General features: G+C 43.4%; 1 protein-coding gene across 4 annotated transcripts in view; it reads right to left on the bottom strand.

Annotated features, from left to right (window-relative positions):
• Positions 1–383: 383 nt before the first annotated feature.
• LOC120532404 (urea transporter 2-like) overlaps positions 384–23,587 on the bottom strand; it is a 63,886-nt gene continuing 40,682 nt past the window's right edge. For all 4 annotated transcript variants that reach the window (XM_039758366.1, XM_039758363.1, XM_039758367.1 and 1 more), the window contains 5 exons: positions 15,797–15,989; positions 14,050–14,197; positions 6,588–6,722; positions 4,295–4,344; positions 384–980 (listed from right to left, as the gene is read on the bottom strand). In XM_039758366.1, coding sequence (XP_039614300.1) covers positions 789–980; positions 4,295–4,344; positions 6,588–6,722; positions 14,050–14,197; positions 15,797–15,989 — 718 coding nt within the window. In that variant the 3' untranslated portion in view covers positions 384–788. The remainder of the gene's footprint in view (positions 981–4,294; positions 4,345–6,587; positions 6,723–14,049; positions 14,198–15,796; positions 15,990–23,587) is intronic.

The following is a 23,587-nucleotide window of genomic DNA, read 5'->3' on the forward strand; positions in this document are numbered from 1 at the left end:
TGGGGTACATGATTTTATGACATTTGTTTACTGTATATATTGGAAGAAGGAGGGCGGTTTTCAAAATCGGTTGATATACGGGGGAGTTTGTGGGACTGTAAATAAGGTATTAATTACATTTTTTTGCTACATCTTTTCTCTGAGTGATTTTTTATAAAAATCACTTTTATTAGTGGAAGTTATTTTTTCTGCGCCGTGGAAAGGGGTCTGAAGACAGTTTGGGGTTGACAAGCAATCATTAATACAATTTTCACTTTAAACTTGTGAAGCGTAGCGGTTACAATTGCTGCAACCAATTTTCTTACTTTATTATTAGACAAAATTTAATCACGATGGATTTAGTTTGATTTTTTAACACTGACCAACAGAAAAAGACTTTAATGTCAAAGTGAAAACAGATCTCTGTAAAGTACTCTAAATTTATTACAAAACACAAAATAATACGACATGCCTGAATCAACACTTTCACAAGCTCTGTATGGGTGTAAATGTTTTCTTTACCCATACAACATTCTCAGAACACGTTTGTAAAATTTTGATTTCTTCAATCTGCTTAACAAGTTCATAATTAGTCTACTAGTTTAGAAGAGTCCAAAAATTGAGTATACTTTCTGCTTTTTGTGAATTGAATTTTTACAGTGATTTAAAAATAGCAATTCCGTTAGTTTTGGAGAATAACTTCAATAACTTATATAATACTGTAATTTCAGAGGTACTGCTGTTAAAACAAAAAAGCATTTAATAAAGTTGCTTTTGTGAGCTTTGAAAACAGTCTGGTTGCTTCAGCTTTAACCACTAATTTGAATGTCTTTTAAGTCCATCCTCTCGAGTTTCCTCATCTTTTTGTAGTTTTTTAAGTTTTCTTCAGGGTACGTGACGTTAGCGAGTTCCAGCCTGAAAATGGCCTTTGCGTCAGTGGTGATGAGCAAGAAGGTCAGTGCTGAGAGGCAGAAGGGCCACGTGCACGCAGGCAAACCAAACTGAAAATAAAAAAGAAAAGAAAGAAAGAAAAGTTGATATGCATTTTTGTAACAGATGAACTTTAGATGCTGTCATTTTAATCTGAAAACGTGACTGCTACACAAGATCTTGTAGCGATTATTGATGTAAATTACACTGAGGGACAGCTTTCTTAAGTGCATCAAAATTGACCCCCTTAGAGCAACCTGAATTCATCCAGATGGAGACATTTCTGAATTTATCCTAATGAAATTTTAATCCAACCATAAATTGACAGGGTGCAGGGGTGGGCAGCGTCGATCCTGGAGGGCTGCAGTCGCTGCAGGTTTTTGTTCCAACCCAGTTTCTTAATGAGAAGTCAATTATTGCTGATGAAGACCTTACTGCCCAAGTGACATTTTGATGCTTCATTTTATTGGTCTTTCTTGCTAAGATTCCATCCATCCATCCATTTTCTAACCCGCTGAATCCGAATACAGGGTCACGGGGGTCTGCTGGAGCCAATCCCAGCCAACACAGGGCAGGAACCAATCCAGGGCAGGGTGCCAACCCACCGCAGGACACATACAAACACACCCACACACCAAGGCCAATTCAGAATCGCCAATCCACCTAACCTGCATGTCTTTGGATTGTGGGAGGAAACCGGAGTGCCCGGAGGAAACCCACACAGACACGGGGAGAACATGCAAACTCCACGCAGGGAGGACCCGGGAAGCGAACCCGGGTCTCCTAACTGCGAGGCAGCAGCGCTACCACTGCGCCACCATGCCGCCTTGCTAAGATTCCACACCCTTAATTCATTATTTCAATCTTAAACATCTGCACATAATGGCTCCTTATTAGAAGTAAGATGCAAATGACAAAGGAGCCAGCAGTTCTCCATCTAACTTGTTCCATTTACACCTCTGTGGATTCATCACGCACAATTTGAAAAACACTTAAGAGAAAAATTAACAGAAATTTGAGACTGAAAATTATACACTTTAGGCTTCAGATCATTTGGATGATATTCTTGGAAAGGAAAAAATCAATGATATAAGAAACTAACATACAATTAAATAAGCTCTGAGATTGGCAAGTATTGGTTTCTAATTAAACATCTGGGTTGGAACAAAAACCTGCAGCCTCTATGGCCCTCCAGGACTGTCGTTGCCCACCACATTGTCTTGTTCCCTTCCATCTCTTCCCTTTAGAAGACTGGGCTACAACAGGCGGTTCGGTCTGCAAGACGATTGTTGGCTGCCATCCTGTGTTATTTATGGTACCACTGCGCCACCCACTAGCCGCTTTTCCACTGCATAGTACGGCACGACACGGTTCAGTACAGCTCACCTTGGTTCGGCTCAGTTCAGCTCGGTTTGCGTTTCGACTGCAGTTTAGTACCGCTTTAGAGTGGGTGGGATTATTCATGTGTTGTTATAGTTGCGCCGCCTCTACTGCAGTGACACCGTGGAACTTTTACAACAACACGCAGACAACGACAACACTTTAGCTCGACGACACGCAAGGGTAAGCATCTAAAAAAAGCACATCACTAGCTAACTTTTATCACTGTTGCAAAGCATAAAATGAACTTAACTGCCAGTGTAACATTAAAATGCTGATTCTGTATATTACAGATCTTCCACATTTTGCAAAAAGTCGCGCAACAGACCATCTGCTTGGACATTTAACCGTGCTTCAGAGTGGTGGGATGTGATTGTTCCCGGTTTTACAAACACTCAGTGGCTGGAGAACTTTCGAAACTTCCGCGTGTCTGTACCTTTAAAGAAAAGAATAGCCAGTGACGCAGTAATGACGATTTTCTCCGGCCAATCAGTGACCAGCAGAGTTTACACGTCACATTTTGGTAACGGTTCGGCACGCTTGGAACCTCGGCTGAGGTGGTACTAAAAAAAGGACCAGGTACCAGGTACTGTTCCCAGTGGAAAGCCCCGCAAAAGTGAGCTGTACTGAACCGTGTCGTGCCGTACTATGCAGCGGAAAAGCGGCTTTTGTGACTTCTACATTTCCGTTGACACGAACACTGACAGATGTTGCATTGTGAACAGCAGCTAGTAGGCTAGTCGTTTAACTTGATCATTTTGCCTTCTTATCACACACCCAGTTGTAGCTTTACACAACTAGAGTCACCAGGCATATCACAGCAGTACGGTTGTACAGTGCCATATGTATCGATTTCACTATCTGTATCAACGTCTGATGACCAATTTACATTGTCAATGCTATCAACCTGATACAACTAATACTCTAGTTTCAGTTTGTTCAAAAACAAGCTTTGCAGTTTCTTTTTTTGGTTGAAGGTTCCAGCCCAGTCATGAAAATTAATGAGCTACCTTAGAGAGGCAAAGAGCATAGAAATATTCATGATTTTTCACAGGATGATGGTATTTCATCGACTAGATGGCAGCAGAATACTGTCCCAAGCATTATTTCAGTTTAAAACTATAAAGTACACCATTACATGTTACCCTAAGTCTGACTCGGTACTAACCGTAATTACATAGAATTCCAAGGCCAAGTCATGCTCAGGGTTATTGTCAAAGAAGTTAATAAATTCAACACTTAGGGAGATAAAAAAGACTTGCATTACATGTTTTCTAGGCCCTAAACACAATAATAGTATGTGTATTACAAAACTCCTCCTAACTGTACAATTTGTTTCATAATTGTAATTCTTATATTTTAGTGCCATCTACAGAATTGGAAAGAAGTGTAAAATCCTATAACTTTACTACATTTTTACAAACTTCCTATAAGTTATGTATTCATTCTCTGAATCTTTTTCGTCCAGTGCAGTATTTTGAGGGTCCAAAGTCTACCTCTGAAGCATAAGGCACAAGAAACAACCGAGGATTGCAGGAAGCCTTCATTCACATTTGCCTTTGACAAAATCAGACATTTGAGTTTGTCCTTAGTTGTAGAGGTGGGCTCTGTGTGCATGAAAGCTGACAACCAATGAATGCTCCTCCAGAACTACAAAGCAGCAATAAGAAACACATGTTTTGGACCTCACAAAGAGAAGAAAAGCTTGTCTGTCTGATGTCTTGTGTTTTAAGTAACAAGACAGATGAAATAGAAGTAAAATAAAAAGCAGAGATTGCAGATGACACTTTGTAATGTCAATAGGTGCTGGAAGTTGCTACACAGTCGTCTAAGTTGTCATCCCCTGCACTTTCTAATCATGCAATTTGACATCCTCGGGCAACAAGATTAACAACAAATTTGATATCCTCACCGACAAGAAGTGCCACCAACTCTAATGTCAATGTTTTGCAATAATAAAAATTCTGCCTGGTAATTGGTTTCAGTTGGGTTAAATAATACTTACCACTGACATGACATTTCCTATTGCTGCTCCCAGGTAAGCACAAAAGAAGGCTAATAAGAATAAATAAAAGGATTATTAGCAAGACAGTTGAAAAATTTGTGGACCAATTTTAAATGCAAAGATCATTGTACCCACTTAATCCTAAACACCAACAGTAAAGTTCTGTTTGTGAGACCACAAAATGATTCATAAAGAAAAGAAATACACAGGGTGGCTAAGAACATCTACTGCTATGAATGAAGACATTTATTCTCTAGTGTTGTCTGAATTTTTGAAGCGTGTGTCAGAAGAATCCAGTTTCTACTGTAAATCCCACCTGCATATGGCCCCCTTCATTTCATCCCACAGATTCTCAACTTAGTTAAGTTCTGTTTACTGAGCAGTGTCTGTATGTATTAAGTGTTTCAGAGTAGGAAAACAGTCAGAAATGAACCTTGAATTTGCTGCATGTCATCTATCTTTATGTATACCCCGCTGTAAACTCCCGTCATAATAGTTGAATAAAATTGCTCATTGGAGTAATATTACAGCTCCTATATGCCATTCAATTGTTGAGCTCACACAAAGCACCCTTAATTTGCTCTGCAGAACGATCGACCCTGCTTTCTGGCAATCGCTCTCTTTATAAAAGGAAAGTTAGAGCCCTACCAACAGCCAAGGTGGATACCGGTTTCCATCTTTACACTACCCGCGGTACTGCAGCCTTTCAACAAAACTCAAAAGACATGCACATATGTTGGACAAGGAAGACTCTCAAAGAAAGAAAACAAAACAATCACTAACCAAAAAGTTAAATTGTGATCAGACTTCCCTAAACCGATGTTCCTCCCTAAGCCGATCAAAGTGAGTCTGTCCCTCAGCATGCAGACACTTGGCCAGGGCACTGGCTTTAAACTTAGGTAAGGTTATCTACAGGGTGGTCCAGATCTAATTATGGAGATCCAGATCGTCTGGATGACTTTGATTTATGCGGGGACGATTCCAGTTTGGTGCGAAGACAATTCTTTATGTCGTCAGTTCGCACACTTCACAATGGTCCAGGATTTTTCGGGTGATTTTCTATGTAATAAGCTTAATAAGTTATAGCATAATGAAAATTGCACAATTAGATCCGGAACACCCTATACACGGGTGCACAGTTGTGCAGGCTGGAAACGGCCTGAACTCACACAGACTGCCTGTAGGTAATTGGTACACTTTAAATTAATTACTAAGGTTTCAAGCAACGGACTTTTATGATTGAAAGAGACACACAAGCACACAATGGCAAGAGCTGCCCCGCATTTCCTTAAACAAAAGCCGTTCTAATCCTGACTGTAAGACGCTGTGAGGCCTTTGGCATTACATTGTGTTCACTATTTGTTTCTGTGAAAAAAAGGAATCAAGCAGTCAAAGCCTCAAAGGCTAAGAGGGAGTGTCAACTGCTATCTCTTGATGAGAAAATAAAAATCACATCATTTGAAAAGTGGCATGTCGCTTGTTGAGGGCATTATTCCCTAAACAATACAGTATAAGAAATATTCACGTAACATTTATATTGTATCAGATATTATAAGTAATCTAGAGATGATTTAAAGTATATAGGAGGATGTGCTTAGGTTATATGCAATTATGACATCATTTTATATAAGGGACTTCGGCATCCTCTAACTAATCTCCTGCAGATATGGATATCCGGCTGTACTGTTACCCTGTGGATTTAAATGTTTTTCTGCTCTGTTTTTGGATTCTGATTTTGTGTTGCATTATTGAACTTGTTTGCTTTGTACTGCCCTTAAGGCAATTCCTTTTTTTTTCTTTTCTGTATTCTTCTTGTTAGTTTTTTTTTGAAATTCTGATAAATAAATCTTCCATTGTCTTTTTGTGCACATGCATTGTGGTCATCCTCCTCTTTGTAGGACTTTTTTATTTATTTGGGGATTTTTTGAGTTATTTTGTCAGCTGTCCTTGTTTGGGGCCTGCTAGTTCAGAAGCCAGCAGTTAGCAGTGAGGAGTAGCTGCATTAGCCAGTGACAGTCCTGGCCTCCCATGTGGCTACATTTTGGAAGCCTCACTCCCATTTCACCATCTTTGTGTCACCCTATCACAACAATCTCATCTTCTCAACCCACTTTTTCTGGTGAAGGTCATTGGAGCAGCAGGACATAGAGGTCAACCTAGACTTCACCATTGACATTTCCTATTCAATTGCATTTTATTTCAGTTTTGTAATGTAATAAAATGTGAAAATGTTCAAGAGGCTGAACACTTTCTACAAGCATATTTTAAAAACTGCAATGCAATTCTTTCTTACCACAAGCAACAGCAAGAAGGTGAGTCTGCCATGTCAAAGCGTAGAACATTCCTCCTATGGCTATACAAGCCAACACACTGTTATAACTCCAGAGGCCATCATAGATGTTTTGGAAGGGTGATGCAAGAGCCAAGCCTAAGAGAAAGGAGATAAAGGAAGATTATGTTTAAGATCTATCTAAACATGCTGTTAATTCACACACACACACATAGAAAAAAAAATAGCAACTCTTTGTAAAAGTTATATCCTATTATCAGTCTGCCAGTCTGCCATTTTTGGAACCCAGCCACAGAGGATGCACAAACCAGTGTGTTTCTTCGTGCCAGTCCCAAGCCCGGATAAATGGGGAGGGTTACGTCAGGAAGGGCATCTGGTGTAAAATTTTGCCAAATCAATAAGTGGACAGCAATACAAATTTCCATACTGGATCGGTCGAGCCCCTGGTTAACAACGACCGCCACCAGTACTGTTAACCAACAAGGTGCTGCTGAAAATTGGGCTGCTGTTTGCCAAAGAAAAGGTGGGAGACGTGAGGCAGGAGGAGAGGAGGAAGGTAAAGAGAGTGGAACTGAGGGTAGGAACTTTGAATGTTGGCAGTATGACTGGTAAGGGTAGAGAGTTAGCAGATATGATGGAAATTAGGAAGGTTGATATATTGTGCGTGCAAGAGAAAAGGAGTAAGGCCAGGTGGATTGGAGGTGGATTCAAATTGTTCTATCATGGTGTGGATAGGAGAAGAAATGGAGTACGGATTATTCTGAAGGAACAGTATGTCAAGAGTGTTTTGGATGTGAAAAGAGTGTCAGACAGGGTAATGATTACGAAGCTGGAAATTGGAGGTGTGATGATGAATGTTGTTAGTGCATATGCCCCGCAAGTTGGGTGTGCAATAGATGAGAAAGAAGATTTTTGGAGTGAGCTTAATGAAGTGATGAACAGTGTACCCAAGGGACAGAAAGTGGTGATTGGAGCGGATTTCAATGGGCATGTTGGTAAAGGGAACACAAGGAGACAAGGAGGTGATGGGTAGTTATTGTGTCAAGGAGAGGAATGAAGAAGTTCAGAGGATAATGGATTTTGCCAAAGGATGGACATGGCTGTGGTGAAGAAGAGGAAGGAACATAAGGTTACATACAAAAGTGGAGGAAGATGCACACAGGTACATTACATCCTATGCAGAAGAGTCAATCTAAAGGAGATTGAAGACTGCAAAGTGGTGGCACGGGAAAGTGTAGTTAAGTAGCATAGGATGGTGGTCTGTAAGATGACGTTGGAGATCAAGAAGAGGAAGAAAGTGAGGGCAGAGCCATGGATCAAATGGTGGAATTTGAAAAAGGAAGACTGCAAGATTGAGTTTAGGGCGAAGGTGAAACAGGCACTGGGTGGTATTGAAGAGTTACCAGACATTTAGGAAACTATAGCAGATGTAGTAAGAGTGACAGCAAGAAGGGTGCTTGGCGTGACTTCTGGACAGAGGAAGGAGGAAAAGGAAAACTGGTGGTGGAATGGGGAAGTACAGGAGAGTATACAGAAGAAGAGGATGGCAAAGAGGAACTGGGATAGCCAGAGAGATGCAGAAAGTACACAAGAGTACAAGGAGATAAAGCGCAACGTGAAGAGAGAGGTGGCGAAGGCTAAAGAAAAGGCGTATGATGAGTTGTATGAGAGGTTGGACACTAAGGAGGGAGAAAAGGACCGATGAGCTAGACAGAGGGACCGAGCTGGGAAAGATGTGCAGCAGGTTAGGGTGATAAAGGATAAAGATGGAAACATACTCACAAGCGAGGAGAGTGTGTTGAGCAGATGGAAAGAGTACTCTGAGAGGCTGATGAATGAAGAGAACGAGAGAGAGAAGAGGTTGGATGATGTGGAGATAGTGAATCACGAAGTGCAACAGATTAGCAAGGAGGAAGTAAGGACAGCTATGAAGAGGATGAAGAATGGAAAAGCCATTGGTCCAGACGACATAGGAGAGATGGCAGTGGAGTTTTTAACCAGATTGTTTACTGGAATCTTGAAAAGTGAGAAGATGCCTGAGGAGTGGAGAAGAAGTGTACTGGTGCTGATATTTAAGAATAAGGGGGATGTGCAGGACTGTAGTAACTACAGGGGGATAAGGAAGTGGAAGCTAGGTTAAGAAGTGAGGTGATGATTAGTGAGCAGCAGTATGGTTTCAGGCCAAGAAAGAACACCACAGATGCGATGTTTGCTCTGAGGGTGTTGATGGAGAAGTACAGAGAATGCTAGAAGGAGTTGCATTGAGTTTTTGTGGACCTGGAGAAAGCATATGACAGGGTACCTCGAGAGCAGTTGTGGTATTGCATGAGGAACTCGGGAATGACAGAGAAGTACAGTATGTAAGAGTTGTACAGGATATTTACGAGGGAAGTGTGACCGTGGTGAGGTCTGCAGTATGAGTGACGGATGCATTCAAGGTGGAGGTGGGATTACATCAAGGATCGGCTCTGAGCCCTTTCTTATTCACAATGGTGATAGACAGGTTGACAGACAAGATTAAACAGGAGTCCCCGTGGACTATGATGTTTGCTGATGACACTGTGATCTGTAGCGATAGTAGGGAGCAGGTTGAGGAGACCCTGGAGAGGTAGAGCTATGCTCTAGACAGGAGAGGAATGAAGGTCAGTAGGAACAAGACAGAATACATGTGTGTGAATGAGAGGCAGGACATTGGAATGGTGAGGATGCAGGGAGTAGAGATAGTGAAGGCGGATGAGTTTAAATACTTGGGATCAACAGTACAGAGTAATGGGGATTGTGGAAGAGCAGTGAAGAAGAGAGTGTAGGCAGAGTGGAATGGGTGGAGAAGAGTGTCAGGAGTGATTTGTGACAGACGGATATCAGCAAGAGTGAAAGGGAAGGTCTACAGGACGGTAGTGAGACCAGCTATGTTATATGGGTTGGAGACGGTGGCACTGACCAGAAATCGGGAGACAGAGCTGGAGGTAGCAGAGCAGAACAGAACAAGATGCAGAGGACAGAAAGATATGGAAGATGATGATCTGCTGTGGCAACCCCTAATGGGAGCAGCCGAAAGAAGAACAAGAAGTCTGTCATTTTGAGGTTAATAAAACAGAAGAAGCATACCTGAAGCAAACATAATTTATCTTATTTTATTTTTATTTTTTTTTTACATGCAGCTATTGGAAGTGTCTGTCATTTAAATCAAAAAGCTTTATTCTTTTTTGGGTCCAACACACCCACATTCATTCACACAGTGCCAGTTAGTTTTGTCTTCATAATTAACAGGTCTTTGGGATATGGGAGGAAATTGAGTTTGAAGAACAAGTGCATTGAGACAAAACCCAGTACCCTGGAGATGTAGATAGATAGATAGATAGATAGATAGATAGATAGATAGATAGATAGATAGATAGATAGATAGATAGATAGATAGATAGATAGATAGATAGATAGATAGATAGATAGACTTTAATGTGAATGATGAGCTGTTGAAACCAGCCAAATCATTTTGAGCAGCTGAGATTTAGGCTGGAGTGGCTCAGATGTAAGCTTTTTAAGGTTTTGGTTTTGGTGATGTAGGATGGAAAATCCCCAAGATCTGCTGTAGGAAGTGTTGCCAGGTGAGTAAGATAACACTCGGGTAAAACCTTGACATCATTAAGATTTATTGAGTTGACCCAAGAGTGACTTCTAAACAGGGAAATTAGAACATCAGAATGAGAACAGGATATTCAGCTCAGCTCCTTTAGTCTTTCCTCATAACTCATCCCCTGTAGCCTGGGAATCAGGCCGGCTACTCTTCTCTGGATTGTGTCTAGTCCTACTATGTCTTTTTTGTACCCTGAAGAAAAAACTGCACACAGAACTCCAGATGAGGCTTCACCAGTGGATTATAAAGCTTGAGCATAATCTGCTTGGACTCGTACTCTATACTACATACAGTAACCTAACATTCTGTTAGCTTTCTTGATCACTTCTGTACACTGCCTGGATATAGTGATGAGTCCACAATGACTCACAGGTCCTTGTCATAAGCAGCACTTTCAAATTTCAGACCTCCCATTGTGTATTCAACATTCAAGCTTGAATTGAGAAATGTGGGGATGGGGGCAATAGATAGATGGGCCAACATAAAAGAACTTGATAGAAATGAGAGACACATATCTATCTATTATATAAAAAATATTTGGGTCGAGACGTGATCATCTCGGGGAGACACTTTGAAGTCCTGCGAGACTACTTGCACGTCACGCACTACTTACAAACAATTTCTCTGAGACACTTTAACATCCCGGGAGACAAGGAAGTGAGACAAAAGGACAGCTGCTGTACAGGCTTTTAGATGATTGACACACAGCGGAACATGCAGAAAACGCAGCTTTGTAGCAGCAGCTGCAAGCCAGCAGCTGATTCGCCCACATCTCCTTAGCATGTGTTTAGCCAAACCCCCCCCCCCTTCACAACGCGAGTGGCAGAGACACAAAGTGGTGAGCGTGAAGTGCGCCCCCGGAGAGAGGGGTTGAGGGGTGGGCAAGGGAAGCGAGTAGGGGGCAAAGCCCCCTAGTGTGTGTGTATATGTATATATACATATACACTGCTCACAAAAATTAAAGGAACACTTTAAAGAAACACATTAGATACATCAGATCTCAATATGAAGTTGGATATCTATACAAATAACGACAGGGCAATGTCTTAGGAACAAAAGGATGCCAAGTCTTTTAATGGAAATAAAAGTTTTCTGCCTACAGAGGGCTCAATTGTGTAGACACCCTAAAATCAGAGTGAAATGAAGATGTGGCAGGCTAGTCCATTTTTTCAAAAACTTAATTTCTGCTACTCAAAATGCTTTTCAGTATCTTGTGTGGCCCCACGAGCTTGTATGCATGCTTGACAACGTCGGTGCATGCTCCTAATGAGACGATGGATGGTGTCTTGTGGCATTTTCTCCCAGATCTGTATGAGGGCATCCCTGAGCTGTTGTACAGTCTGAGGAGCAACCTGGCGGCCTAATGGACCGAAACATAATGTCCCACAGATGTTCTATTGGGTTTAAGTCAGGGGATCGTGAAGGCCATTCAATTGTTTCAATTCCTTCATCCTCCAGGTACTGCCTGCATACTCTTGCCACATGAGGCCGGGCATTGTCGTGCATTAGGAGGAAACCAGGACCTACTGCACCAGCGTAGGGTCTGACAATGGGTTCAAGGATTTCATCTCGATACCTTATGGCAGTCAGAGCACCATTTCCTATGCAGTAGATGTCTGTGCATCCCTCCATGAATATGCCTCCCCAGACCATCACTGACCCACCACCAAACCTGTCATGTTGAACAACGTTGCAGGCAGCATATCGTTCTCCTTGTCTTCTCCAGACTCTTTCACGTCTATCACAGCTGCTCAGGGTGAACCTGCTCTCGCCTGTAAAAGTACAGGGCCAGTGGTGGACTTGCCAATTCTGGTGTTCTTGAGCAAATGCCAGTCGAGCTCCACGGTGCTGGGCAGTGAGCACAGGGCCCACTACAGGACGCCGGGCCCTCAGGCCATCTTCATGAAGTCTGTTCCTGATTGTTTGGGTAGAGACATTCACACCAGTGGCCCTCTGGAGGTCATTCTGTAGGGCACGAGCAGTGCTCAGCCTGTTCCGCCTTGCACAAAGGAGCAGGTATCGGTCCTGCTGATGGGTTGAGGACCTTCTACGGCTCTGTCCAGCTCTCTGAGAATAATAGCCAGTCTCCTGAAATCTCCTCCATGTTCTGGAGATTGTGCTGGAAGACACATTAAACCTTCTTGCTGCAGCACGTGTGGATGTGCCATCCTGGAGAAGTTGGACAACCTGTGCAACTTCTGTAGGGTTAAGGAATCGCCTCATACTGCCAGTAGAGATGATTACTCAAGCCAAAACTAGCACGAGTGGAAAACCAGCCAAAAAAGATCAAGAGGAAGAAACTTGAAATGACCTCCACATGTAAAACCAGTCCTGTTTTGAGGGTTTTCTAATTGTTGCCACTTTAGTGCACCTGTCGTTAAGTCCATGAACACCAATACAGCTGAAAGTGATTAACAATGACCTCAGCTGCTTAACCAACCAGAAAATTATCAGACAGGTTTAATTGATTTCATGCCAGGCCCAATAAAAAGTGTTCCTTTAATTTTTGTGAGCAGTGTATATATATATATATATATATATATATATATATATATATATATATATATATATATATATATATATATATATATATATATATATTCACTGGCCACTTTATTAGGTACACCTATTCAACTACTTGTTAATGCAAATATTTAATCAGCCAATCATATGGCAGCAACTCAATTAATTTAGGCATGCAGACACTGTCAAGTAGACCTGCTGAAATTCAAACCAGACATCAGAATGGCAAAGAAAGTTGATTGAAGTGACTTTAAACCTGGCATGGTTGTTAATGCTAGATGGGCTGGTCTGAGTATTTCAGAAACTGGTGATCTAATGGGATGTTTATAGAGGTTTACAGGGAATGGTCTGAGAAAAGGGAAAATATTCAGTGAGCGGCAGTTCTCTGGGCAAAAATGCCCATTTGTCTACAGTACGTTGAAGTTCATTTTACAAGTGTTTGCCCAGTTATGAATATTCTTCTTGTTTATTCTTCTATTTTTGTTAGTTTTTTTTTTTTTGTTATCTGCAAGTGTTAATGGTTTATTAACTATATACAGATCTATATCACTAAAAAATCAGCTACTCAGCTGATGGTGTACACTTCGTGACAAATTCTTCTCTTATCTGCATTTTCTGTTTTCTGCTAATCAATCATCTGTGCAGCTTTGAGTGTTTGTATAGTAGTAATGCTTTGTTACTGTACTTGATTATGTTTTGAAAATATGTCTGCTTTGCAGGAGTATAATATTTCCTGTCTGATTTCACTTGGATTTTCAATGGCTGCTTTCACTCTCTTGTATTTTGTTAGACACATTTGTTACTGCAATAATAAACCAGAAAACAAAAGGGTTCTGAAAATCCTAACATGACTGCCGTGTAAAGGAGTTTAGTGGATATGGAAGATACATGATCAGTAATGTGCAGTACATTGTTTTCATGGAAGGAATTTATGAATACTGAACTTGGTGATAAGTTTTAAATCTTTGCACACATTCAGCCATCTTAAAAATATTGTAGATTTTATAATGAATTTGCAAACATATGAACAACAAATCAATGAATATATGCCCAGAGGGGACTGGGTGGTCTCTTGTTCTGGAATCCCTACAGATTTTATTTTTTTTCTCCAGCTTTGGAGTTTTATTTTTGTTTTTTCTTTCCACCCTGGCCATCGGACCTTACTTATTCTATGTTAATTAATGTTGACTTATGTTTATTTTTTATTGTGTCTTCTATTTTTCTATTCTTCATTTTGTAAAGCACTTTGAGCTACAAATGTGCTATATAAATAAATGTTGATTGATTGATTGATTGATTGAATCTTACCTGACAGGACACCAGAAGCAGAGCCGATTATTGCATGCAAACAGGTGACGGGAGATGAAATGAACAAAGCAACAATAAAAATGCCTCCAGTCCATGGATTATCACAGCCGTACACTTGTCCAATACCCACTGGCACAGCCCTAAACAGCTAGAAATAAGCAAAAGGGAAAAAGCATTTTTATTTTTGAATTCTTATAAAGACAAATAAGGATCTATCTATCTATCTATCTATCTATCTATCTATCTATCATACAGTGCCTTATCTATCTATCTATCCTTCTATCTATTATATAGTGCCTTATCTATCTATCTATCCTTCTATCTATTATATAGTGCCTTATCTATCTATCTATCTATCTATCTATCTATCTATCTATCTATCTATCTAAGATCATAAATAATGAAAAGATATCTTCCGTGACTTTTTAATTCTCTGCTCATATATGAAAAGTAGTTTTATTTTTGTGAAAATGTCAAGTACTTGACAAGACTAATTAAACTGTTAGGTTATGAACCAAGACAATTACATCAAATATAAACAAACAAATATGGTCGCTTCAGTGTTGACTGATTCTGCCATACGGTTCCAGAGTCTTTGGGTGAGAATCCACACACAGACACTCTCATTGTGTTATCTTCATGTCAACTTTCTTTATTCCAGATATGTACTCGTAAGACTAACAGTTGACACTAAATTCATCTGCAGTCAGCAAGGGTGTGTTTCATTTAGAGGCATAGAATAAGAAGAACATGCACTCTTCAAATTAAGAAGATCCTGAACAATATGCAGAACCCAGTGCTAACACTAGTAACTGTTGAAAAGAGCAAAGTGCATAATGTATGTGTAGAATGAACATTAATTAGGAGGCTTCTAGACTTATTTTATTTATAAGCAATTTTTGGGTGTACTGAGATGCCTGAATAAAAGGTCCAGAGCTTCTCAACACTCACCTCTCTCTTGCCTGAGGCCTGGCAACTCTATTCAATATGCCCTAGGCACAATTCATTTCTATCTCCTGCTGGTAACTTCTGTCATATTATCATTATATATTGATAGAACTTTGGAATACATCTGATACAGTATACTATTTTTTCTTTTTAAGCAGCATAAGTCAAGTCAAGTCAACTTGGGGAGCTTGCACTGGTACAGTGCATTGCCGCACCCACTACACAACAAAACAACTCAGGATCCCGGTTGGCAACACCCCAGGCAGACATGCGGTCTAGTCTCACCCTCCAGAAATGACCCTCTATCTGCTGCAGCCAGGTGCTATGTGGGCGATCCAACTGCCTGGTCCAGCCACTCAGGTCCCCAACAATGAGGATCTTTCAAGCAAGATCACCCTCGGGGAAACGTGCCACATGGCCGTAGTGCCATAACTGATGCTCCCTCACAATCCAGGTAATGTGACTCATTCGGGACTCCATGAGCAACCGCTCATTCGACACAAAGTCAAACCAACGGTACCCAAGTATTTTCTGGAGAGACACAGTACCAAAGGAGTCCAGTCTTTGTCTCAGGTCACTGGATAGCATCCATGTCTCACAATCATATAGCAAGACCGGAAGCACCAGGACTCTAAAGACTTGGACCTTCTTCCTTTTGCATAGATCGTCACACACCCCTTTCCAGCAACCTCTTGACCCCCCATGTTCTCCCAATCCGTCTACTGACTCCATAGGAAGAGTCAGCAGAGACATGAATATCTCTAAGTAGCATAGCCGTACCTTTAATACTAGTTCTTACCATGCCAACATTGACATCTGACCAGGTGAGATTAGGAGTTGAAGCAATGGGTTTGATGAGAACCTGCGGGAAATAACGATTGTAATGTCCTGTGGCCACCATATGCAAGCAGACCAGAATGTTAAAAGGCAGAGTAAAGACTGGAAGGCCCCATTTGCTGTTGATAGAAGCCAAAGCACTTGAAACAATTGGGCTGCAAAACAAAGAAGAATTTACACTAATCATTTCATTTGCCCTCTTTGGCACTTGATGAGAAAAAAAGTATGACGCTAATCTCACACAATGTACTGAGCTCAATCGATGCAGCCGGAGAAGTCTTCGATGAGTAGTCCCTGACTCAATAAAATGACGTGGCACTCTAAAGGCTGATGAAAGCTGAAGCTTCCTTTGTTTGGTCATCCCTAGATCTGCTGAAACTTGTGTTTTGCTCTTCTGGTCAGAAGGGAATTCTTTTTTTATATATAATAACTAGCTATGAAAGTCCGGATCCTAGAAACTATTGAAATCTTCAGAAAAAAAAACTGAAATGTAGAGCTGTCAGGTAATTGAAAGGAACTACTCTGGGCATCTCTCTCCTAGGAGGTTTCATTTTGGCAACGTGCTCGCATCGCTTGTGCATTAGCGACTATGCGAGTGTCTCTTTCTTCTGAGGTTTCGTTTTGCCAATGTGCTCGCCTTGCTTGTGTATTAGTGGTGGGTGGAAAAATAAAACGGATACCGTTTTGCCGATGTGCTCGCCTCCCTTCTGTATTAGCGGCTAAGTGAGTTTCTGTTTCCACTGAACTAATAACCTTTATAATTTTAAACACTTCAATCATGTCACCTCTTAATCTGAATTTGCCTAAAGTAAAACAATTCAACTCCTTCACTTTTTCCTCATACAAAACAATCCTACAATCAGCCTAGTCACTCTTCTATGGATTTTCTCTGGTATTGCTATGTCTTTCTGTAATCTAAACTGTAAAACCAAAGCTGTACACAGTACTCCAGGTGTGGCCTCACATGTGCATTATAAATCTTTAGCATAAACTCCTCCTAAACACACACCCTATTAGCCTCTTTCATGGCCACTCTGACTACTAGGTCCTTCTCATAAGGGGTACTTTCGGCTTTCAAATCATCCAAAGTGTATTAAAGTCTAACATTTTCATTTCATTACATTTATTTACATTACATTTCATATCTGGATGCTGCCATTGCCTCAATTTCTTACAAAACTACAAAAGCTCTGTCAAATTGCATAAGGATTGTGAGTGAACAGCTTTTATCATGTCCAGCTACAAATTCTCATTTAGATTGAGGTCTCGACTGACTCAGCCACTCCAGTATGTTACCATTGTTGTTTTGAAGTCATTGTTGTGCAGGTTTGGCTTTATGCATGGCGTTGTTGTCTTGCTGAAAAACAAATCTTCTCCCATGGCACAGGTTTTTTACAGAAAACATCAGGTTTTCCTCCAGGATTTCCACATATTTTACAGTTTTACCTTCACTAGCCTAACAAAATACCATCTAATTATAATTCCTAGATTACAAAAACTAACAAAGCCAATATCATTAAGACAGAAATTCACCAAACAAGAATCTGCAAATGCTCCTTAAATACATTGAGAAGCTCATCAGTTTGAATGGAGGTGAGCAGCACATTCCACCAGCTACAAATTACACTTGAAAGGTAGAGGGTGCCACGCAGAGGTGGCAACACCACATGCCATTCACTAGCAGACCTGAGTACATGGGAAGCAGCATAGGACCTCACAAGTATCTCCATATATACAGTATAGGGGTTGACCCACTAACTACTCTGTAGGAAAATATCAAGGATTTGAACTTAATATGTGCTACTACAGGAAGCCAATGTAGTGACAAGAAAAGAGGAGTGACACGCACCAGTCTTGGCTGGTTGAAAACCTGATGTGCCTTTCCACTGTGAATCATCTGCAGTGGTTTGGTGACATATGCCGAAACCCTTGCCTGCATAGAGTTGCAGTAGTCCTTAGAATTAGCGGTTCTGCTCAGGACTGGTTTGATTCCTAACTCCTGGGCCAATCTTTTTGTGACTCCCTGTCTAACTCCTTGTCTTCTCCACAGAAACTTTCTTCAGGTGTGCCTCAAGGATCAGTACAGGGTCCACTTCTCTTTTCTCCATACATTCGTTCCTTAGACAATGTCATTTCTTTTCATGTCTTCTCCTACCAACTCTGAGCTACTGATGCATAGCCCCTCCCCTCATTTCTCTCTTACAATCTACAGATTTCAGCCCAGATGTCCAGTTGTCTCTCTGCCATGTCATAATGGATGAATGATCATCATCTAAAACTTAACCTTTTAAAATCAGATATCTTGTACTTGCCCTTTGATTCTCCTTCTCCAGATATGTCTCTAAGTATCACACTGGGACACATCACTTTTTTCACCATCGTCAGAAATCATGGCATGACTCTGGACTCCTAACTTTCATTCATCAAACATATATATTCAACAACCCAATCCTGTCAGTTTCTTCATAATATTCACAGGATTTGACTCTTCTCCTCCTTGAACCGTCACCTTATCGTGGTGGAGGGGTTTGCGTGTCCCAATGATCCTAGGAGCTATGTTGTCCGGGGCTTTATGCCCCTGGTAGGGCCACCCAAGGCAAACTGGTCCTAGGTGAGGGATGAGACAAAGAGCGGTTCAATAAACCTCCAATGAAGAATAAAACCTTGGACGACGCTTTTCCCTTGCCCGACGCTGGTCACCGGCCCCCTCTGGAGCCAGGCCTGGAGGTGGGGCTCGATGGCGGCGCCTGGTGGCCGGGCCTGCACCCATGGGGCTCGGCCGGGCACAGCCCGAAGAGGTAACGTGGGTCCTCCTCCCCATGGGCTCACCACCTATGGGAGGGGCCAAGGAGGTTGGGTGCAGTGTGAGTTGGGTGGTGGCCAAAGGCGGGGACCTTGGCGGTCTGATCCTCAGCTACAGAAACTGGCTCTTGGGACGTGGAATGTCACCTCTCTGAAGGGGAAGGAGCCTGAGCTAGTGCGCGAGGTTGAGAGGTTCCGGCTAGATATAGTCGGACTCACCTCGATGCACAGCTTGGACTCTGGAACCAATCTCCTTGAGAGGGGCTGGACTCTCTACCACTCTGGAGTTGCCCCGTGAGAGGCCGAGCAGGTGTGGGCATACTTATTGCCCCCACTGGAGCCTGTGCATTGGGGTTTACCCCGTGGACGAGAGGGTGGCCTCCCTCCCCTTCGGGTGGGGAAGGGTCCTGACTGTTGTTTGTGCGTATGCGCGAACAGCAGTTTGGAGTATCCACCCTTTTGGAGTCTCTGAGGGGTTGCTAGAGGGCATACCTTCTGGGATTCCCTCGCTTTGCTGGGAGACTTCAATGCTCACGTGGGCAATGACAGTGAGACCTGGAAGGGCGTGATTGGGAGGAATGGCCCCGATCTGAACCCGAGCGTGTTTTGTTATTGGACTTCTGTGCTCGCCATGGATTGTCCATAACAACACCATGTTCAAGCATAAGGGTGTTCATATGTGCACTTGGCACCAGGACACCCTAGGCCTCAGGTCGATGATCGACTTTGTGGTCGTGGTCGCCGGACTTGCGCCATATGTCTTGGACACTCGGGTGAAGAGAGGGGCGGAGCTGTCAACTGATCACCACCTGGTGGTGAGTTGGCTTCATGGTGGGGAAGATGCCGGTCAGACCTGGTAGGCCCAAACGTGTTGTGAGGGTCTGCTGGGAACGGCTGGCAGAGTCCCCTGTCAGAAGTAGCTTCAACTCCCACCTCCGCAGAACTTCAACCACGCCCCGAGGGAGGTGGGGACATTGAGTCCAATGGGCCATGTTCCGTGCCTCTATTGTTGAGGCGGCTGACCGGAGCTGTGGCCGCAAGGTGGTCGGTGCCTGTCGTGGCGGCAATCCCCAACCCGTTGGTGGACACCGCGTGAGGGATGCCGTCAAGCTGAAGAAGGAGTCCTATAGGACTTTTTGTCCTGTGGGTCTCTGGAGGCAGCTGATAGGTACCGCAGGCCAAGCGAACGCTGCTTCGTTGTTGCTGAGGCAAAACTTCGGGCATGGGAGGAGTTTGGAGGCCATGGAGAACGACTTTGGACGGCTTCGAGGAGATTCTGGTCCACCGTCCGGCGCCTCAGGAGGGGAAGCAGTGCAGTGTCAACACCGTATATGGTGGGATGGTGCGCTGCTGACCTCACTTCGACGTTATGGTCGGTGGGAGGAGTACTTCAAGACCTCCTCAATCCCACTAACATGCCTTCCAATGAGGAAGCAGAGCCTGGGGACTCTGAGGTGGTCAAAAAACTCCTTGGTGGCAGGGCCCCGGGGGTGGATGAGATACGCCCGGAGTTCCTTAAGGCTCTGGATGTTGTAGGACTGTCTTGGTTGACACGTCTCTGCAACATCGCATGGACATCTGGGACAGTGCCTCTGGATTGGCAGACCGGGGTGGTGGTCCCCCTCTTTAAAAAGGGGGACCGGAGGGTGTGTTCCAACTATAGAGGGATCACACTCCTCAGCCTCCCTGGAAAAGTCTATTCGGGGTTCTGGAGAGGAGGGTCCGTCCGGATAGTCAACCTCGGATTCAGGAGGAACAGTGTGGTTTTCGTCCTGGTCGCGAACAGTGGACCAGCTCTTCACCCTTAGCAGAGTCCTGAAGGGTGCATGGGAGTTTGCCCGACCGGTCTACATGTGTTTTGTGGACTTGGAAAAGGCATTCGACCGTGTCCCTCGGGAATCCTGTGGGGTGCTCGGGAGTATGGGGTACCGGACCCCTGATAAGAGCTGTTCGGTCTCTGTACAACCGTGTCAGAGCTTGGTCCGCATTGCCGCAGTAAGTCGAGCCCGCTTCCAGTGAGAGTTGGACTCCGCCAGGGCTGCCCTTTGTCACCGATTCTGTTCATAACTTTTATGGACAGAATTTCTAGGCGCAGCCAGGGTGTTGAAGGGGTCCGGTTTGGTGGACTCAGGATTGGGTGACTGCTTTTGCAGATGATGTTGTCCTGTTTGCTTCATCAGGCCGTGATCTTCAGCTCTCTGGATCGGTTCGCAGCTGAGTGTGAAGCGGCTGGGATGAGAATCAGCACCTCCAAATCCGAGCATGGTCCTCAGCCGGAAAAGGGTGGAGTGCCCTCTCAGGGTTGGGGGAGAGATCCTGCCCCAAGTGGAGGAGTTCAAGTATCTCGGGGTCTTGTTCACGAGTGAGGGAAGAATGGAGCGTGAGATCGACAGGCGGATCGGTGTGGCATCCGCAGTGATGCGGCTCTGCATCGGTCTGTCGTGGTGAAAAAGGAGCTGAGCCGTAAGGCAAAGCTCTCAATTTACCAGTCGATCTACGCTCCTACCCTCACCTGTGGTCATGAGCTATGGGTAGTGACCGAAAGAACGAGATTGCGAATACAAGCGGCTGAAATGAGTTTCCTCCGCAGGGTGTCTGGGCTTTCCCTTAAAGATAGGGCGAGAAGCTCAGTCATCCGGGAGGGGCTCAGAGTAGAGCCGCTGCTCCTCCGCATCGACAGGAGTCAGATGAGGTGGCTCGGGCATCTGATCAGGATGCCTCCTGGATGCCTCCCTGGTGAGGTGTTCCAGGCACGTCCAACCGGGAGGAGGCCCCGGGGAAGACCCAGGACACGCTGGAGGGACTATGTCTCCCGGCTGGCCTGGGAACGCCTTTGGGATTCTCCCGAAGAGCTGGAAGAAGTGGCCGGGGAGAGGGAAGTCTGGGCCTCTCTGCTTAAGCTGCTGCCCCCGCAACCCGACCTCGGATAAGCGGAAGAGGATGGATGGATGGATGGATGGATTTGACTCTTCCTCACTAATTATGCCATGCAACATCTTATTCGGGCATTTGTTCTCTCTCAACTATTCTATTACAATATTCTTCTGATGGAACTTCCTTCAGTTGCAATCACACCTCTCCAGCTTCTCCAGAATGCTGCTGCTCAACTGTTGCTCTCCGTTCCTTGCTTCATTCTTACTACTCCTCTCCATTGGCTTCATGTTGCTGTAAAGATCCGGTTCAAAACTCTTGTGTTAACCTACAGTTCTCTGAAAGGCTTTACTCCTCAATATCCTTGGTCTCTCCTAATGTCCTCTCAAGAAATCTCTGATCAGCCTCAACCGGTGTGTTGACCGTCCCTCCTTTGCCAAGACTGGTCAATGCTTCTCCATTCTTACTTCAAAGCTGAGGAACTAACTACAGGGTCACGGGGGTCTACTGGAGCCAATTCTAGCCAACACAGGGTGCAAGGCAGGAAATAAACCCCGGGCAGGGAGCCAACCCACCGCAGGGCACACACACACACGCACACACACACAGCCACACACTAGGGACAATTTAAGATCACCAATGCACCTAACCTTCATGTCTTTGGACTCTGGGAGGAAACTGGAGTACTGGGGGAAACCCACACAGACACGGGGAGAACATGCAAGCTCCATGCAGGGAGGAACCGGGAAGCGAACCCAGGTCTCCTAACTGTGAGGCAGCAGTGCTACCCACTGCGCCACCGTGCCACCCCCCCCTTTTGAAAACACATTATTTTTATTAAATACTAGGGGGCTTTGCCCACTGCTCGCTTCGCTCACCAACCCCTGTATTTGGTTAATTGGACATACAATTTTACAATTTTCTTTTCTTTGGAATTGTTTCAATTTCATTATTTGCACTTTTACTTTAAAGCCTCAGTAAAAACAATATTTTATGGAGACACATTGTGACAATGCAGTATAACTGCCCGTGCGTGAATATTGGTTTTGTTTCTCTAATAAATAATCCAACGTTTTCTAATGTTTGTCCCTGTGATTTATTGATTGTCATAGCAAAAGCTATTCTCACAGTAAACTGTAAACATTTTAATACGAATGGCATTTCACGATTTCCTTTGGTGTCTAATGTTATTTGCGGAATATATACATTACCTTTTTTGTCGCCTGTTAAAATTTGCATCACTTCTCCGTGATCATAAATATACACCTGACCTAAGTGTTTATTCTTTGAAATTAACTTGTCGTTGCTTTAACTGTTGCGGGACCACAGATTCTCATAGCGTATGGTCCATTATTGTGTAAATCCACGTTTTTTGCATTGAATGATGCGAAGGTGAAAAGACTTTGTTTTCCACTCTTTGCCTTTTATTTCTGACCTCGATTTGTCCTGCTATTGTTTCAATTACACCTGGTTCTGATGATTAATCACCTTTTGTTTGCGGTAATGCGATCTTTATTATCTTGTCTTTGATACTGTAGTCATTGACGTGATAAAGTGTCACAAAAGGTTTACTTGATCAATCGCCGACTTCGTAACCCCAAGCACAACTTTCTAGCACCCTCTCCAACCGCTCCTCCCTCGGGTCTTGCCCCTCCTTACCACATGAATCAATAACCCGCTATCAGTCTTCCGGGCTGTACTCCACCCTCCCATAATCGGACCGAACAGTCACTTAAAACCAAAAAGGCATCAACTTGGCTGGGATTCTACAATACTTTCTAAGTTTACTGCTTTCATATTCTGTACCTTTCTCTGCATGTGTATCGCGCCATCGTTTGTTTGAGCCTTTCGAATTCCACTGCTTTCATAAACTCTTATCTGCCTTTTTTTCTCTCCAACGCCTTTGGGTCTCTATTCTCCGTATTGTCCTTATACGCTTTATATGTGCTGAGAGCACAGGGTCTGTTTGTGCTATGTGCTTTTACCCAACTGAGTGTTTTCTTATGGATGTGCTCTTATATGATATCTTTTGTAAGCAGGGCGTGTCTTGCAAGAATCTCATGTTCCACGTCCCCGCGAC

The sequence above is a fragment of the Polypterus senegalus genome, chromosome 7, assembly GCF_016835505.1.
Source record: "Polypterus senegalus isolate Bchr_013 chromosome 7, ASM1683550v1, whole genome shotgun sequence".
Taxonomy (NCBI): Eukaryota; Metazoa; Chordata; class Cladistia; order Polypteriformes; family Polypteridae; genus Polypterus; species Polypterus senegalus.